The sequence below is a fragment of the Macrobrachium nipponense genome, chromosome 5 (genome assembly GCF_015104395.2).
Source record: "Macrobrachium nipponense isolate FS-2020 chromosome 5, ASM1510439v2, whole genome shotgun sequence".
NCBI classification, from domain to species: Eukaryota; Metazoa; Arthropoda; class Malacostraca; order Decapoda; family Palaemonidae; genus Macrobrachium; species Macrobrachium nipponense.
In genome coordinates this window covers 122,525,027-122,544,084 of record NC_061107.1, presented here as the reverse complement: position 1 = coordinate 122,544,084, position 19,058 = coordinate 122,525,027, and the positions used below count along the sequence as shown (strand labels likewise).

General features: G+C 41.5%; 2 protein-coding genes across 2 annotated transcripts; both read left to right on the top strand.

Annotated features, from left to right (window-relative positions):
• The first annotated feature begins 177 nt into the window (after positions 1-177).
• Positions 178-990, top strand: LOC135215927 (uncharacterized). Its single transcript, XM_064250881.1, has one exon. It carries the CDS (start codon positions 178-180, stop codon positions 988-990), a length of 813 nt encoding a protein of 270 aa, XP_064106951.1.
• Positions 991-1,354: 364 nt separating this feature from the next.
• LOC135215925 (uncharacterized) lies at positions 1,355-1,990 on the top strand. The gene has a single exon (XM_064250880.1). It carries the CDS (start codon positions 1,355-1,357, stop codon positions 1,988-1,990), a length of 636 nt encoding a protein of 211 aa, XP_064106950.1.
• Positions 1,991-19,058: the final 17,068 nt, after the last annotated feature.

Sequence of the window (19,058 nt, the reverse complement as noted above, 5' to 3'; positions counted from 1 at the left end):
TGCGGCAGGCCTCGCCCACCGCACCAGAACACATGGCAGGCCATGCCAGCAGGTCCCGGGATACGTTGTGGGCCTTGCCCACCCACCACGGAACATGTGGCCGACCTCGCCCACTCACCCTGGGACACGTCCCAGGCCTCACATGCCCACACCCTGGAGCCCGCCAGTCCGGCACCCATGGCAAGCCCCACACGCCCATCCCAGCACCCGTGGTGGGCCCTGCCCAACCGTCCCAGCACCCGATGCGGGCCCCACCTGCCCATCCTGGAACTTGTAGTGGGTCTCACCCACACGTCCCGTTATCTGTGGCGAGCCCCGACAGCCTATCCTGGGACACATGGCAGGACCCATCCACCTATCCCTGGACACATAGTGGACCCCGCCCACACGTCCCGTGACCCACGGCAAGCCCTGCCCACCTGGCCCAGCAACTGCTGCTGCTGCGGGCCCCCACCTGCCCATCCCTGGAAACTTGTGGCAGTCCCCCCCCCCGCCCTCCCATCCAGTGGACACCCACGGCAAGCCCTGCCCACCCGGCCCAGCAACTGCTGCGGGCCCCACTGCCGCATCCTGGAACTTGTGCAGTCCCCGCCCTACCATCCAGTGACCCACGGCGAGCCCTGCCCACCCTCCGGCCCACACTGCTGCGGGCCCACCTGCCCAATCCTGAAAAACTGTGCAGTCCCCGCCCTCCCATCCAGTGACCCACGGCAAAGCCCCTGCCCACCCGGCCCAGCAACTGCTGCAGGCCCCCACCTGCCCATCCTGGAACTTGTGGCAGGCCCTGCCCGACCATCCAGTGACCCACGGCAAGCCCTGCCCACCCGGCCCAGCAACTGCTGCAGGCCCCACCTGCCCATCCTGGAACTTGTGGCAGGCCCTGCCCGCCCATCCCGTGACCCGTGGCGAGCCCTGCCTGCCTATCCTGGGACACGTGGCGGGCCCCGCCCACCTATCCAGGAACAAATAGCGTACATCGCCCGTCCTTGACCCGTGGTGGGCCCGCCCACCAATCTGGGCGCCTGTGGCGGGCCCAGCTTACCCATCCCGACACTTGTTGTGGTGAGCCCAGCCCACCCGTCCCAGCACTTGTGGCGGCCCCCACCTGCCTGTCCGAGCACCCATGTTGAACCCCGCCCACACCCATCCCTGGACACATGCAGGACCCGCCCGCCCATCCCAGGACACGTAGCAAGCCTCTCCCACCTGCCTGTCCGAGCACCCATGTTGAACCCCGCCCACCCATCCCTGGACACTGGCAGGAGGACCCGCACCCGCCCATCCCAGGACACGTAGCAAGCCTCTCCCACCTGCCTCAGGACACGTGGCGAGCCTTGCCCGCCCACCTTGGGACATGTGGCGGGCCTCACCGCCTATCCTGGGACACGTGGTGGACCCCACTCACCTGTCCCATGACCCATGGAAGCCCTGCCCACCATTCCAGGCACCTGTGGCAGGCTCAGCCCGTCTGTCCCGGCACCCGTGGCAGGCCCAAGCCCCGCCCATCCCGGCACGCATGGGAGGCCCCACCCGCCCATCCCAGCACCCGTGGTGGGCCCCACCTGCCCATACCCGGACACCTATGGGTGACCCCCTCCCACTGTCTCAGGGCATGTGGCGGGCCTCGCCTGCCCTGCCCAGGACACATCCCCGCCCACCCCAGAACATGTGGCGGGCCTCAACTGCCCGCACCGGGACACGTGGCGGCTCTCGGCCCGCCCATCCGGACCCGTGGCCGGCCTACCCACCTGTCCTGGCACCCATGGTGAGCCCCTCCCACCTGTCCCAGGACACATGGCAGGCCTCGCCCGCCCTGCCCGGGACAACATGCCCACCTACCCCAGAAACATGTGGCGGGGCTCACCTGACCTCCCCGGACACGTGGCTGGCCTCGCCCACCCACCCAGCCACGGCACCCATGGCAGGCAACCACCCGCCCATCCCTGCACCCGGGACAGACCCCACCCACCCATCCCGGCACCCGTGGTGAGCCCCTCCCCCCTGTCCCAGGCACATGGTGTGCCCCGCCTGCCCATCTCGGGACACGTGGCAGGCCTCACCCGCCCTGCCCGCACCCTGCCCGGGACACGTGCCCGCTCGACCCAGAACATGGGCGGGCCTCGCCCGCCCATCCTGGGACACGTGGCAGGCCTCTCACGCCCTGCCCGGAACACTTACCCGATCGCCCAGAACCATGTGGCACCGGCCTTACCTATCCGCCCCAGATGCCTTGCCCTTCGTCCCGGCTCCTGTGGTGGGCCCCACCCGCCTGTCCCAGCACCTGTGGTGAGCCCCTCCTAACTGTCCCAGGACACGTGTTCGGCCCCACCTGTCCATCCTGGGACATGTAGCGGGCCTCGCCCGCCCTGCCCGGGATACGTGCCCACCCCCCCCAGAACATGCGGTGGGCCTCACCTGCCCGCCCCAGGACACTTGCCCGCCTGCACCAGAACATGTGGCAGTACTCGCCTGCCCTCCCAGGACACATGGCTGGCCTCACCCGCCCATCCCAGGACATGTAGCAGGCCTTACCCGCCCAGCCCGGGACACATGGCGTGCCTCGCCCGCCTGTCCCGTTACATGTGACGGGCCTCACCTGCCCGCCCCAGGACACTTGCCTGCCCACCCCAAAACATGTAGCGGTCCTAGCCTGCCCGCCCCGGGACACGTGGCTGGCCTCGCCCGCCCATCCCAGGACATGTAGCAGGCCTTACCCGCCCAGCCCGGGACACATGGCGTGCCTCGCCCGCTAGCCCTATTACACATGGCGGGCCTCACCTGCCCATCCCAGGACATGTAGCAGGCCTCGCCCGCCCATCTCGGGGCATCTTGTTGTTCCGTTTCCCCTGGACACCGGTCTTCCTATCCAGCGAATTCAGGTGACAATTTCGTTCTTTTAGAAAGCATGTCAGCTTGTTCCTCTTGAGTTTCGCAGCCTGAACTTCACACTGGAGTCCACACTTTTCCTACGTGATGTCTTCCAATTTCTTATGCAGGCGCTGGACCCTGACCTTGAGGTCTTTCCTGTCAGATTCCCGCTTTTCAGACACGTCTTTTGTTCCTGGATGAGCCTCTCCATCCGCGTTGCTTTTTAGGTCTTTAGCTGCAGGTCTTTCTTCTTCTATCGTAGGAGTTTCTCGAGCCTTTCAACCTGGCAGTTTGCATCTGCCAATTGCATTGTCAGTTTCCTTACCGTCTCACATAGGACATCATTTCTCTGCACAATTTCCTTCGCGTTTTCCATCAGCTGCTGATTTTCTTCTCTCATCTTGAGGATCTTGTCTTCCAGCTGCCATTTCTCCCTCTTTCGTGATCGCTCTTCTTCAGAAACAAAGTTTCAGGTTCGAGCGAGGGGGCCCTGTCTTGCCAGGCCTGCTGTTGCAATTTGCAACGCCTGAGTGATCTTGGATCACACGAGTGCGTTCTTCCCTTCCGCCCGCCTTCTGAATCTCTTCATGGTAGTCAAGACTCTGTTGCAGCTGAAGAATTATCCTGTCCAAGTTCACCTGCTGCCCTCTCTGCCACTGGATGGTGTCTTATAAGACCACAATTCTCTCGTTCAGTTTCTTTTCCTTGGGTTGTTTAGCTCCATCATCATAAGTCAGGAAGAATCTCACCAGTGAATTGGCAGCCACAGTTACCATGAGGACTATTTCTGCGTTAAGGGCCCCATAGATGTTACGACCAGCAGATCAGGTTCCGTTCTGTCCCCGGCATCTGTGTTGCCCATAGACGGTCAGATTCACTTCAGTTTACCGAAACCTGGTAGAGTGAGGACATGACCGCTCTGCTCAGTGATGACGCTATAGACCGCTCTTGCAAATGAAACTAGAAACCCCCAGCAAAAAAGGAGAGCCTGAAATGAGCTATGGTTGAAGAAATGAAATTAATTATCTCACAATTGTTTATTTAATGAATTGAGACTTTACCCTGGAGGAGCAGACCGACATAGAATTATTACATACAATAAAAAAACACACACAGACAAATACACACAACCAAAATCATTGTGCGAGAGGTTGCTGGACACACTTCGCTTACACGCTACAAGTCGTTCCTTAGGGCATAATAATCCCAGAGACATGTAGAGCCATTATTCAAGTTATGCAACAAGAGTTTACAAAGGTAAACAGTAACTATGTTGCAAACACAGTATCTTTCATATTTTAGTGGTATACAGCTTGGTGTAGGTACAGTAGGTCTACAGCTCCGTTAAAGCAGAATAGGCCCTTAAACCTGCGGTTCTGTACCCAAGTAAGAATACAAATTTCAGATCTTTTCTACACAAAATTCTTTATTTGAACAAGGAAAATTTACATATTATTGAAAGTATTGTCATAAACTTATTTTTTGTGTGACAAATAACAATGTAATTTAAACAACAGTACTACTAATACATACAGATATAGCATACAAACACAATACGTAAATACATAATATACTCACACACATAAGTATATATATATATATATATATATATATATATATATATATATATATATATGTGTGTGTGTGTGTGTGTGTATATATATATATATATATATATCTCAAAAAATCACCATAACGTGACTGGAAATCTTCAAGTAATCAAAGTCCACAATTATGTAAACAAAATGTGTATTAAAAATACATAAAAGACAAGGGAGCTTTCGTCTACTTGATCAGTAGACATCATCAGCCGTACTGATTTTTCTTTTCAAAAATTAGATACAAAAAAGTTACGAAGGAAGGCAGGCAGGACTCTGGAAACGTCTCCGAGGGAGATAACCACCAAAACAAACTCTCTTAATTATGTTATTCCCTCGTTCAAATGTCTGGCCAAAAGACGAGCCGATCGTCGTGGTTGAACTACCTCCTCTGTGTGTTCGGCTGTTCCTCGTCCAAAAACTTCTGCATCGCACCTGCAATGGGGGTTCTTCCTTCCAATGCCTGGGCAGGAGAAAGAGAGACAACCTGGCAGTAGGAGTGGTGCAAACAACGTCTGTTCTAATATTTACAGTTTTTAAGAACCAAATAATTTGAAAAAATGCATCTCTTGGGTAAATGATTTGTTAAAATCAAACACGTTTAAAAATATTAATAAGAGCCCCTTCAACTACTCTGCGTCTACTTTGCGTTATTATCTTTGTAAATTACTCTCGCTCCTTCCCAGTCAATTACATGCCCTAACTCTAACGTATGTCTGGCAACTGAAACTATATTTCGATCCCAACCTACATGATCGCTTATGTTCCTCTAATCTTATACCTAATCCCCTGCCCCAGAGGATGCATTTTTAAATTATTTGGTTCTTAAAACTGTAAATATTAGAACAGACGTTGTTTGCACCACTCCTACTGCCCAGGTTGTCGTCTCTTTCTCCTGCCCAGGCATTGGAAGGAAGAACCCCCATTGCAGGTGCCGATGCGAAGTTTTGGACGAGGGAACAGCCGAACACACAGAGGAGGTAGTTCAACCACGACGATCGGCTCGTCTTTTGGCCAGACATTTGAACGAGGGAATAACATAATTAAGAGAGTTTGTTTTGGTGGTTATCTCCCTCGGAGACGTTTCCAGAGTCCTGCCTGTCCTTCGTAACTTTTTTGTATATAATTTTTGAAAAGAAAAATCAGTACGGCTGATGAGGTCTACTGATCAAGTAGACGAAAGCTCCCGTCTTTTATGTATTTTTAATACACATTTTACATAATTGTGGACTTTGATTACTTGAATATATATATATATATATATATATAGATATATATATATATATATATATATATATATATATATATATATATATATAATATATTTATGTACTTATGTGTGTGAGTATATTATGTATTTACGTATTGTTGTTTTTGTATGCTATATCTGTATGTATTAGTAGTACTTGGTGTGTGTGCGCATAGTACTGTTGTTTAAATTACATTGTTATTTTCCATGCATAAAATAGAATAAAAGTCTATGACAAAATATATTAATAAGTATTTCAGTGTTCCATCTATGAACTAAAGATTTTGTAAACAAAGAGTTGAAAATTGTACACTTCACTTACTTGGCTGTAGAACCGAAGGTTTAAGTGCCTATTCTGCATTAACGGATCATAACCCCCACGCATACTAAACTACCGTATATGCCATTAGACTATGCAAGATGAAACACACACACACACATATATACATGAGTGTGTGTGTAATATATAGATACATATATATCATCCTTCAATAATTTTTCAATTAATTTATCATAAGCCTAATTTCGCTCCTCCTGCGGCGTTCAATAAACTCCTCCCAGAACTCATTATCTGCGGACATAGCTGCATGTTTCCGCTTAAGCGTCTCTTAGAAACTGAAATAAATCTTCAGATCACGCCATAAAGGTGCATGCTCGAGTTGGTCGGAGAGGCCGACGGACTCCGCCCACTTTTGGTCGGACGATAACCCCATAGACAGTGGAGATTTACTTCCGATTCAGATAACCGGATCCGGCGATCGTAACGTCTATGGGGCCCTTTAGACTTCTCTCCGTATTTCGAACAAACATCTGGACAACAACGTCCCAACAAAGCTGAAGTGTGGCTACTCTCTCTCTCTCTCTCTCTCTCTCTCTCTCTCTCTCTCTCTCTCTCTCGATTTGTCTTTGATTTTCTATATATTACAAGAGATATTTCGATTTATCAAAATATAGCAGGAAATTATCTGAAAGATTTTTAATTATGCCTTGTCTCTTAGTGTTATAATTGCTGAAATCTCTCTCTCTCTCTCTCTCCTCTCTCTCTCTCTCCATGCGTGGTTTTTTTCATCTTATCTACTAAAATAGATTTAAGGATTTTCCTTTATTTACCTTTTCGTCTTTAAGAAAAGCAATACTAACTACAAGCGGGCAGTTGGAACAGGAAAATGTGGCCATTTTTCTAAGCTAAGTTTTATTTCTATTGAATTTTACAAGATAACTAAAAGATACAATTCAAAATTAAGGAGCCGAGATATCAAGAGAAATAATATATATATATATATATATATATATATATATATATATATATATATATATATATATAGAATTACTACAACCATAATGATTTCAAAAACTATATGTAAAGTTTTAAGATTTTAAATTTCTATGATATGGGTGCAAAGAAAAGATAGAACGACAAGTGAACATAAGATATAAATGTGTACAAATTTTTTCAGAACTAATCTTTTGGTTCGTCCGTAAAAACATGAAATGCATTATAGAAATAAAGTAGAAAATCCTAACAACCCCAATTCTATTTAAGGCCAAATGACACTAGACTTACTAAGAATGACGTCAAAAATAGCTCCAGCTCTATTTGGGACTTGACTCGATGCGGACGTGACGTCACTCGATGCAATTGGTGTGAACGGTTTCTTTGAAAGGCCCATAAAAAGCAGTGTTAAAAACTGGTTTGGCGATTCAAGGTGAGTCAAGAATTAACGTGACTGACGCGTTGACGCGACGCGACGCATTTGGTGTGAACGCACCTTAACACAAGACCTTGGTGTGGGCAACACTCACGGCAAAGCCCGCGGCAGCATATTCCCAAAGTGCACTCAGCTTCGGCCAGGCTCCTCCCCTACAACCACTATGGACGTTGTTGTTGTTTAGATTAAGCTGGCCTTGTGCCAGCACGGGCTTTTGCTCGTAGAGCAGCCCGTATCAAAACTATGGACGGAGACTCAGATATCTCGCTCTCTCTTAGCAGATGACGCATTTCGCGCCGGCATACTGCCCGCTTCGTTCTCCTCCGTCATTAGCTTATTTTGTTATGTTTTTATTATTTTTATGGTGTGTAAACATGAAATTGTGATATATATCCATATTTTACGATAGCAATTTGCATAATTTGCTATATAAATCAATATTATTCATAAATTTATTGTAATATGCTGCTAGCCAAAGTTTCTTTAGCAAGAGTGTTTACGATGTGAACAGATGCTATGACAATTACACGAATATATACACATTTCTTCGTAATTGAAGCTCAAAATGTGACAGTTAATAATGGTTTTTCCAGATATTATTATACATATTTACTTGATAGGAAAGGAGCTTTGTTTCCTAAACCCGAAGTTTTGTTTACATTCGTCAGCTAACTACTATTTTTGTTCACTATATACAAGAAGGAATTTGGGAATTTGTAAATATATTTTTGTTTTTCAATAGAGTAAAACATCATTTCATTTAGTGATAAAACACAATATTGAATTTACTAATGGCAAAAAAACTTATATTATTTTTTTTGTTTTTATCAGTCAGTCTTTTGATTTTTCTCTTTAACTCTTGGTGTAGCCTAACCCTAGAAATTTGTTTTTCTCTTCTTTTATGAGGACATACAACGTAAATATTCTGTCAAAGAAGGGGGACAAATTGACCTGCCATGTAGAATATTGATATGTATATGAAGGGGGTGAGGGGGGGGGACCGTTAGAGTGGATAAAGTTTCAACTTTGCTCAACATATCCTTACAAAAGAAAGAGGAAGAGATGGTACCAACCTATTTGGGACCTAATAATGTTGCATTTGTAGACTCAAACATATGTTACAAAAATTCAGAATCTCCCATTAATAAGCTTGATAAAATGGATCGGGGAGGAAAATGGAATTGACACTGGGTTAGGCTGTAAAGGGAGCAAAACTCAAAGGAGTAGATATTCAAATCCTATGGAAAGAAAGGCACATTATAACGACAAAAACCACAAGCCCCAATGTATTGTATGCTATATCTTGCTAAAGAATTGCTTAAAGAAAGATAATGGTTCATGTCAGAGAAAGCAATCCTATTTTTTTATGATCAATGTTTGAAAAACCATCTCTTTGTTTTTTTTGAGACATCATACCTATCAAGTGCACTAAAGGCAGTCCCAATGTGGAAAATGTGTGAGGCATTGATGAATTGAGTAAAGGAATGTTGGTTAAATTATTAAAGTCATATATGAAAAGGAATTTTTATGATTTTTCTCAATTTTTACCCTTCTGTAGTATTATTTTAGTTGCATATGTCAAAATTGTACAGGCCGAGCCTTCCTTTTTCAGATAGTATGCTTCAGAAAAATTCGCTTCACTTCATGATGCATTGACCTTAATTTCAGTACTTGATTTGTGTTCCTTTATTTTTGCTCTCATATATATTAACTTCTAAAGGGTGGCAACCTTACACAACTTGGAGCTTCAAGTAGCCTGCTGTTTTTTCTAGTTCATACATACTTTTCCTGTTGTTACAACCTGCTCATCACTTTCCATCATCTACACTGCAGTACAATGTTCGTAGATGAACTTTTATGTACATCAAGCATGGACATGAAGGGGGTTTAAAACAATAAATGTCTGTACTGTGAAAACTATTACATCAGCCTCTATTACTAAATAATACTAATGAAGCTGCGAGATCTTACTTGCTGCAGACTTATAGTAAAAGGACAAGTTAATAAGTGCGAGAATACTAAAGAAATATATATTGTACGATAAAATAAACCTATTTTCAACATTATTATAATAAATATCTGTAGGTGACACATACACGAGCCCTAAAAAATAAAAAACTACAATCTGAAGATCACAGAAATAATAAGTGAGAAGTGCATAAGCATTTCTAGCATAGCGAGTGAGTAGTATGCCTAACATAAATAAAAATATTAAAAACAACAAAATAAGCTAATGACTGGGAGAAGAGTCCCTATGTGGCATAGCGAAATGCAAAATGCGTCGTCCGTCGTTTGCAAGGAAAGTGAGATATCTTCGCCCACTGAAGTTAGGCCACACGTCAGCTGACAAATGTAAACAAAACTTCGGGTTTAGGAAATGAACCTCCTTTCGTATCAAGTTAATATATATAACTGTCACATTTTGAGCTTCAATTACGATGAAATCGTATAATTGGATAGCAAAAATCTGTATTCATATAGGTTTATCACTTAGCGATTTTCGAACGCGGTGTAATGCAGTGTAATTATATTAAAACACCTAGAAATATTACGTTCTGTGAATCGAATAACTTTTGCATGAAGCATTGCGAATAACACAAATAACAGAATTGCCTGCTATTTTTAACGAGGCATAAAATGGTTTATCATAAAACGTAGTATTTTCTTTGATTCGTTTTTATTGATTTTCAAAGAAAGCAAATATTTTTATTTTATGGTTAACTATAGTTAAAAGGTATTTTGTATAAAAAAAAATAAAACCGATAGCTGGTTTCCAACTTTCTAAAGTGAACTTGGTTGGTGCTCCGACAGTTTTTTATAAGCATACGCTTGTATCTGGATCGATAACGGAAAATTTAATCAGATTATGACCTATAGGTAACAATATTGCCCCCATCCCTGGATGAAACCTAATCTTTAAGTTTTATTATTAATAATAATAATAACCGCCCCACAACCTCCATAGCAAACAGTACCTAGTACGCCCAAAATTATGACCAGTAAACACCCCTATTACTTAGACATAACACTGGCCTAGGCCGTTTGAGCCTAAAAGCAGGGAAGTGCTAAGTAGGGAGGTCTATAAAAAATTTACTGTAAATAGTATGCCGGTTCAGGGACGTCACCTGGTCTCTAAAATGGTACTTAACATTTCCAGCATCTGTGATAATCTATACCTAGAAAACTTGGAGGAAAGTTTGGGGAGACAAGTGATAGGCTAGCCTATGTTATCTCCCCCAAAATAAAAAGGTGGGGGGAACAACCCCCGCCCCTCCATTGCAGAGGACGCCCATCCCTACGTGTTAGTCCGTAGCGGTGGATGTTTTTTCCTTCAGTTGTGTCATTAATTTTGTTTCCGTGTCAATTTAAGCATAGAATCTTAGCTTAGGCTGTGTGTTTGTTGAAATGTGCTGCAGTTGATCTATCCTCGGCTGTTATCCTGGTTTGGACTAGTATGTTCAGGCCTGAAGACTAGGATTATACTAAACCGTTTCCCAGCTATCATGATTTTTTAATTCTCCATTTTAATCTTTGTTTTCTCAAGCTCTCGTGATGTTAGGGAGAGTATGCAGAATGAGGGGTCAGGGCATCTGCAGTCATATTACGTACTACTAGGTAGCATTTCTACTATAGTGGTTCATTTCGGGAGGGAATAACCTACCTTAAGCCGCCCCAGGAACTCTCATAACCCTCCTGTCTCTGCCTGTAAATTGGTTCACACTAACCCTTAGGTGAAAGGAATTTTATACTATAGTTTTATTGTTAGATTCAAGGTATTAGATTGATTTGGTACAGGTGTGTGTATTTCAGTTCTTGCATGGTACATTTGATATGAATATGATGCATGAAGCATTGTGGATAACATAAATATAATTTTGTTAATTGCACTAGAAAATATGCAAATACAACGAACAGAATTGACCGGAATTATACTGTTCATTTTAACGAGTCATAGAGAAAGTGGTTTACCATTAATGTTGTATTTTCTTTTATTCGTTTTCACAGATTTCCAAAGAAAATTAATATTTCTATTTTATGGTAAGCCATAATAAAAAAAAGGTTTTTGTATATAAAATAAATAAAAAGTATAGATTTTAAGAACTCGTTAATAGCAACTCGATAAAAAAAAAAAAATCAGATTACGACTTATAAGGTAATAAACAATACCGCCCCCATTCCCCAACGCAAACCAGCCCGAAAAGAGCCCAACTTCTTGTTGGCAACGGGAAAGGCCCGTGCCAACAAGAAGTGTTGGCTTAATTCAACAACAACAAATTCTTCTCTCTCTCTCTCTCTCTCTGTTATTTAGCGAGGAAGAGTTAACAACTCTAGCAGGTCTTGAACGTGGTGTTGGGGTGAGCTTGGGCATGGAGGGAGGCGGCGATTGACTAGAATTGTACACAGTAAGTGATCGTTCCTCTTTGTAGCCATCGTTAGGATAATTGATGTAAACCTTTGCCCACTTTGTTTAATCAACATTCGGGAATGTGTTACTATCTGTTTCAATAAAAGTGCGATTCAATTTGTGTTTTTTGAAAGGTCACGTGGCCACGTTTAATTCATTAAATTTGGGGTGCTTTGCCACCCAAATTAATGTATCACTGCTTTTTTTTTTTCACTGTTAACATCGGTAAATTTTAGATTTGTATTAAAATTGTAAAAATACTCCTCGTTTACCATTCGCGTTGTCCTTGTGCAAGTAGTGGAGCCTGTCCCCTAAGGTAGGGCTATCCGCCTCACTCCATCTGGCACGAACCTAAAACACAGTTGCTATAACATTCGCGATAAAAATGTTAGCAAAGTTTGTCTCCAAACCTACATTGAACTTTAACGTTCCAAAATTAACTATGTATGCGGCTATATATATGCATGTATGTATGAGAGAGAGATTACAGAATTGCGGTTGTTTGATCTTTTCATCCTGAGTCCGCACATATGAGAATTATCCTTAAAAAGTTATATATTTAGATATATATATATATACACCAACATGAATAAATGAAAGAATGATTCAGTCGCCATTTGTTCGGAGCAAGCGTTACCTTCAATAGTAAAATATATGCTTTGATAACATAAAAAAGGAAACTTAAGCAGGATTTTATGAATAGTAAAAAGAAAAAAAAACTTACGTTAACCACTATGCTGGTGCCAGAGCCTTAGAGGTTTCGAGAAAAATATCTTTAACTCTTAATATCTTTGAACAATGAGCAAATTATAGGATTTGCATTAGCAATTGGGGACACATGACGGGCAAATTCCATTAAGGAGGACATTAGTATATCCCCTGAAGGTAGAGATTTTAGGGAGAACTGAGATTCGAAATGGGGGACTTTCCCTCACAAAGGGGGACGTCTGGTCACCCTGTGTATGCCCCTATTCCCTTCCCTTTATTCACTCCGACAATTTACGTTCCAAAGTTAAGCAAATTATTGAAAACGAACTAAGATTTTGAAATTAAGCCTCATTCCTATGACCCTTAAGAAAATTGGAGGTTTCTTCAAATATAAGGACAAGCTTCAAGAATTCATGAGATTCAACATGATATAAAACTTTCAATGCCCAAGGTGCCTTGGTAATTACGTTGGATCCTCTCGAAGACTGTTGCAGGTTCGATATTGTAGCCATCTAGGTCTAAGTTATAGGACAGGGTCAAGAATATCTATGGTAATTACTACTGTTTGTTACCCATAAGGTCAACGAAATCCCATCGTTACGTTGTCTTATTATCATTGTCATTCTATTCTTCAATAACTTACTTATTGCTAATAGCATTTTGTCCATGAAATGTTTGAAGTTTTCCAATATCTGTGGTTATCAAAAAAGGGAAAGGAAAATGGTTTTTATATTAAGACATATTCAGTCTAAAATATACAAAGGAAAAACTAATGAAATAATAATAACAATCATGATTATAAAAATAAAATTGTTGAAAAAAAATATTAATGGGCATTGGAAGTTCAAGTTCGCAGCTTTCTTTTTTTTCCTTCACTTCTACCATGGGCCAACGAGTCATTTTCTTTCCTACAAAAATTGTTCAATAATGAATTTGTTGACACCCAAACAAGAATTTTTTCTCTTTTCTGTGCTATGACCTGCATCACATACATCAGTGAGAAAGCCACTGTCATTGTAAGTGCTGATTCATTGCCCCTTTTTTTCATTTTAGTAATTTTACTTAGAATTGCATAACTATACCTGATAATGTTCACAGTTATAGCACTTGGGCGTAATAGGGAACCTCTGCTGACACCGTTTATATAATTATAAGTTTGGGGAAGTTTTTCATCGCTCGAATGCGCCGTAAGCTATTTGCAAAATGAACTTTTTATTTTCTTGTCAACAGAAAAACAGCAGTAACCAACTAAATAGACTATAACTGGATTAACTTCTTCACATTCGTCAAAATCTTTCTGCTCAATATTCAAATCAAAGTCCCCTAAATTTACGTGCTCATAATTCATTTCTTCCCACTTAATTTCCTTCAATTCAGTTAAATTAACAGACTTGCCATTTAGAGGTAAATTGTATATGAGAATAGATATCATTCTTAGTTTTTTCTTGGATTAAAAAACCTGACGTACTGATATGTTATAATTGCCACCCAAGAGCTGACGGTATTTATTAAATCGTTCTTCCAGATTATCAGTTTGGAATTTGCCCGTGAGAATGTAATCCATTTTCAGTTCTGAAATACAGTAATTTGAAAGCTCTATAATTGCATGTGTTGTGTGTTTCAAAGCTGTAAACGTTTCTCGTGTCAAATTTCCCTTAGTTGACTTGCAAGTCATGCAGTGATTTTTTTTCCACTCTTTTCGTCAAAGTGAGAAACTTCCCATACAACATCTTCGGGACGAAAATGTAACTCTCACACCTGCAATGAAATGAACTACATTTCTGCAGACGTACTGTATATTACTAGTTTATATCTTGTTTGAAAACTGTAAGGTATTTTGTATTCGTACAAATGTAGATAAAAGATATGAACATACAACGAACGATACATATATCACAGGTATTTTCTTCCAAACATACAGAGTTGAATTCCAGTGTCCCTTATATATTATTGATTTCTTGCTGATATTTTCGTATAACCCGAAATACGAAATATCAATAAGAAAAAATACAGTGGTTAATATAGTTGAAATCAGTGTTTGAAAATCAAGATACAAAATGAGCCACTTATAGCCTGCTCTTCTTTGTTGGTGTATATCCTTCTCTCTTAACCACGTGCAGCCACTTCCTTTTTAGTTTTTCGTCTTTATGGAACGAAAATGTACAAAACCTTTGCATTCTTATCGTAATTCCCTCGACAACGAGGCACACAGCAATTGTTTGGCATTATAAAACAGTGCAGAAAGGAAATATAACTCGAGAAAAAATTACGTAGTGACCCAGTCCGAGGTTAGTGGAATACTGATTCATCTCGGTGTCTCAGCTCTCAGTGATGAGGCCTGGACGATTGCCTCACCTTGATGGCGCTGGTAATCTTTTTAGGTTCAGTGGCCAGACCTCCTCTATAGGTGGCGGTGAGTCAGCCTAGTTAAGGGACCCATCATTGGCCGACCCCTACCCAATAACTGACAACCAACCATTCCTCCCTCCAGTCCCCTCCCCACCGTCTCACTTAGCGTGCAGTGAGGATAAGTGCTGGAATTATTTTCACCCCGCGGTGACAATATCCACTTCGTAAAATCAATGAAGTTCTTATGGTTAGTTTATTTACAGTTTGTCCCCTCTTCTTTAATTAAATATTGATCGCTATTAAGATGGAAACTCATTTGAGTTAGAACCACTGTTGAAAGCATTAGATTTATTTTTAAAAAATAAGTTTAAAAGCTTAAGAAATAACGTTTATTGAAAACGTTGTGTGCGGAATGTAAATTTTACAGGGCTGGAGAGAGTATTAGATTGGTATCCAGTAAAATTCTGTTTTCTTTCATACAAATTTACGATAAGTTTTCTTTCACGATAACAGCACAAACTAATGTAAAGCTGACATGAAGTTCTGTTTGTCGGATGATCTAAGTCCAGGAAGATTTTTAAACCTCTTTATTTCTCAATCGAAAACCTTAAATTCACATACTTTCATTATTTTTATACTTTGCAAAAACTACTTTTCAAAATTCACAGACTTCCTTGTGTTCGAATGCATCTAATGTATCAGAAATGGAAAGTGCATACCTAGCTTAATGAGGGGAAATGCAAACGAAATTACCTGACGAATGTAATAGGTATGGGTCATGGCTCATGTATGTATTTGAGAGAAAGTTCTATAAAGTGCTTGGCATAAAACTGCATTCACGAAGTTAAATAGGGGTACTGAAAATCTTGGATTTATAAGCTAGAATGTGTGTGTGTGTGTGTGTGTGTGTGTGTGTGTGTGTAGGACAGTTTGATTAAGTATCCCGGGAATTTTTACTTCTCATTTTCATTTTATTAATCCTATATATATTCATAATTCTAAAAATAAATTCATCTTACCTAATAATGAATGTATGATACCTATAGGTTTAATATATAGTTTTAATAGCCACAAATCAGTCAACCCCTATAGGTGTAGCCTATCCTCTGAAAATTGGTTTTCGTCTCATCAGCCAACAGAAGAATCGCTTACAAGGACACTTTGCCAAAACCCAAGCTTTCAGCCTGTAAAAGAGGGCGATAGAAACGTTTCCTATAGTGGAAACTGCTGATTGGCTAAGGCAATTCTTGTCCTTAGTCTCCTGACTCCTTGGTCGGCAGTCGGCACTCGGTCTCGGCAGTGTAATTATGAACATGAAGAGAAGAAGTCGCGCTAATGCAAGTGCCTACGAAATGGGTAAACTGACTGGTAAGCCAAGGTATTTCAAGTAAGGCGACATATTTTTTATTTTGTAGACGTTGAGGGTACGAATGACCATTGGTTATCTTCAAAATGCCCAAAGAAAGGAGTGCTTTGGTCACAGAATATGAAACTGTGTAACTTTTATAAGAATGTCGGGTTATCGTGAAGTGCTTTGAAATTTGAGGGCCATTGTACGATTTTCAAAAACTGATTCTTCGAAATATGAAAATTCAGTGGCTTAAGAACGCAGTTGTGGATCGTGTCCTGATAAGGTGTTTCACGGGGTAAAATGCTTGTTGGGGGTGTCGGTACACCGTAAATCTACTCCGTCTACATCAGGCAGTCGTTTTCGACCTTAATTAATGTGGAAAGGCGTCAATCGTCTCTCTTTCTTGTGTTCTAAATCCCCGGTAGATCTATATTACTATTCCGCGGCGGCCTAGACTATGGCAGTTGCGGTTTTTCTTTGCAGTTTTACCTCGAAAAAAAAATTTTAATAAGTAATATTTATTCAGACGACTGTAATTAACTCCAAGGGGCCAGTACTAAGCAGTGGCGAAATACATTGGACGCCCCACCCCAATCCCTAGTGGATGTCGTATTCGCGGTTACGTTCCTTGCAGTCCTTGCGGAAATATTCTTTAGAATTACCAAATCCCCAAATCAAAACGTGTGATAAGTGCTGTTCGAAATATAAATTATTATTTCAGAATAAGGGAGATCTAGGCAATAAGTCAGCGTCGGATATTGCCTTGGAAATTACACTTTGCTATAGCATTTGGGTTGATTATAAAGATTTTATCGTTATTTTGGGGGGTCGACTGTAAGTAACCACTAGGGGCCAGTACTAAATACGGTGAAATACATTTGACGCCCCATTCCCTGGTGGCTGGCGTATTCTCGGGAACGTTCCTTGCAGTTTCTGCGGAGTTATGCCTAGAATTACCTGTGGTTTATTTAAAGTGTGTCCGTTTAGGTAATATTTGTAGTCAACTGCCAGATACAAGAAAAAATACGCGAATTCACAGCTTAATTCATCCATAATTCCGTAATAGTAACTAAGGTAACAATTACTTAAATACCTGCTAAGTAATCATCGCATATTTGCAATATAGTGTTTAAAGTAGGGGGAGCCACCACAATCATAGGTAAATTAGTACTTGGCTACTGAGTGGTGAACGACGCTTTTAGTGAGACCCAACTTTTATTCCTCAGATCACCTAGAGGTATGGCCTTTGATTATCTGTTACTAGGTTTTGAACATTTTTTTTTAACAAATTAGAGATTTGTGTCGAATACTGGGCTTTATTTCCCAACAGAGTCATGAAAAATAAGGAAGCGTGCATACGCTGTCGATTTTTTCCACCATTGTATTGGCGGTTAGGATCCATGAATGATAGGTGTGGTTGATTTGCGCATAAAAACACGACTTAATATATATATGATAATTAATATATATATATATATATATATATATAATATATATATATATATATGACTGGTAAAAATGTTCTGTAACAACAGAATTCCATCTAATAAAAGGAGCCCATAAAAAACACCACAAAATATAGAGAGGAAAGTACTATATTTCAGAGACTGCTGTCTCTCTCTTCAGGTATATGAATGAGAAAACTTTACAGAAAAGGTGGTATTTATACCAAGAGATCCGTCCACAAGTAAGCCAATTTAGGTCACCCCGCTGATAATCTTCCTTTAATCTTCTTAAGCAGTTGGTTGAATAAACACTTCGTCGACGACATCAGAAATCCATGCTCCTTTTGAGATGTTCATTACCTGCTTCTCTTTTTATTAAGGCCGATTCCATCATTTGACTCTTGTACTGGCAGTTGCTGCTATAAATTACACGTGACAAACTCCAGTTTATTCTATGGTTATGTTCATTTATATGGTTGAAAATAGCCGAGTTCTGTTGTCCATACCTAACTGACCGTTTGTGTTGTATTAATCTCTGGGGAAGTGATTTACCTGTAAATCCGATGTAAGATTGGTCACAGTCTTGGCAAGGGATCTCATAGACCCCCAGAGTCCTTGGGAGATGTCTTTTGTTGGACGTTAATCAGGGATTTGGCTAAGGTGTTTGGGTAGGTAAATGCAAAAGGGTGGATTTCCCAAGGGTGTGCGTTACTCTTTTAATCATCTCCAGGTGAGGAATTTTTATTTTATTGTTGGGTGTGTCTCTGGTCTTGTCTTTAGGGGGTCGGTAGAAAATTACGTTTGCTTTTGAATTGCTTTCTCAATTAAATGGTCAGGATACTTTAAAGATGAAAGTTGCTTACTTGTGGACGGATCTCTTGGTATAAATACCACCTTTTCTGTAAAGTTTTCTCATTCATATACCTGAAGAGAGAGACAGCAGTCTCTGAAATATAGTACTTTCCTCTCTATATTTGGTGTTTTTATGGGCTCCTTTTATTAGAATATTATATATATTAATATATATATATATATATATATATATATCTATTATATAGTATATATAGATAGATAGTAGATAGATAGATATATAGATAGATAGATAGATACAAACCAGTCAAGCACACTTTTCAGTGACGTACGGCTCTGTATCCTTTACCAGAAACAAACCGCCATCCACCCCCCACTCCGCCGAAGGCACCCCCCCCCCATCCCCCATTTTTTTTTTGTTTTTTTTTTTTTTTTTTTTTTTTTTTTTTTTTTTTTTTTTTTTTAATTAACTTTCGTTTGTCGTATACGACTTTGTTTTTAATAGTTCGCAGCCTTGCCCCCACCCATCAATTATTTAATAGGTTGGGATTTGAAGCTACAAAACG

Bases quoted from the DNA above. Each gene is read 5' to 3' on its own strand.
- LOC135215927 (XM_064250881.1), top strand. From the start codon at position 178: ATGGCAAGCCCCACACGCCCATCCCAGCACCCGTGGTGGGCCCTGCCC.
- LOC135215925 (XM_064250880.1), top strand. From the start codon at position 1,355: ATGTGGCGGGCCTCACCGCCTATCCTGGGACACGTGGTGGACCCCACT.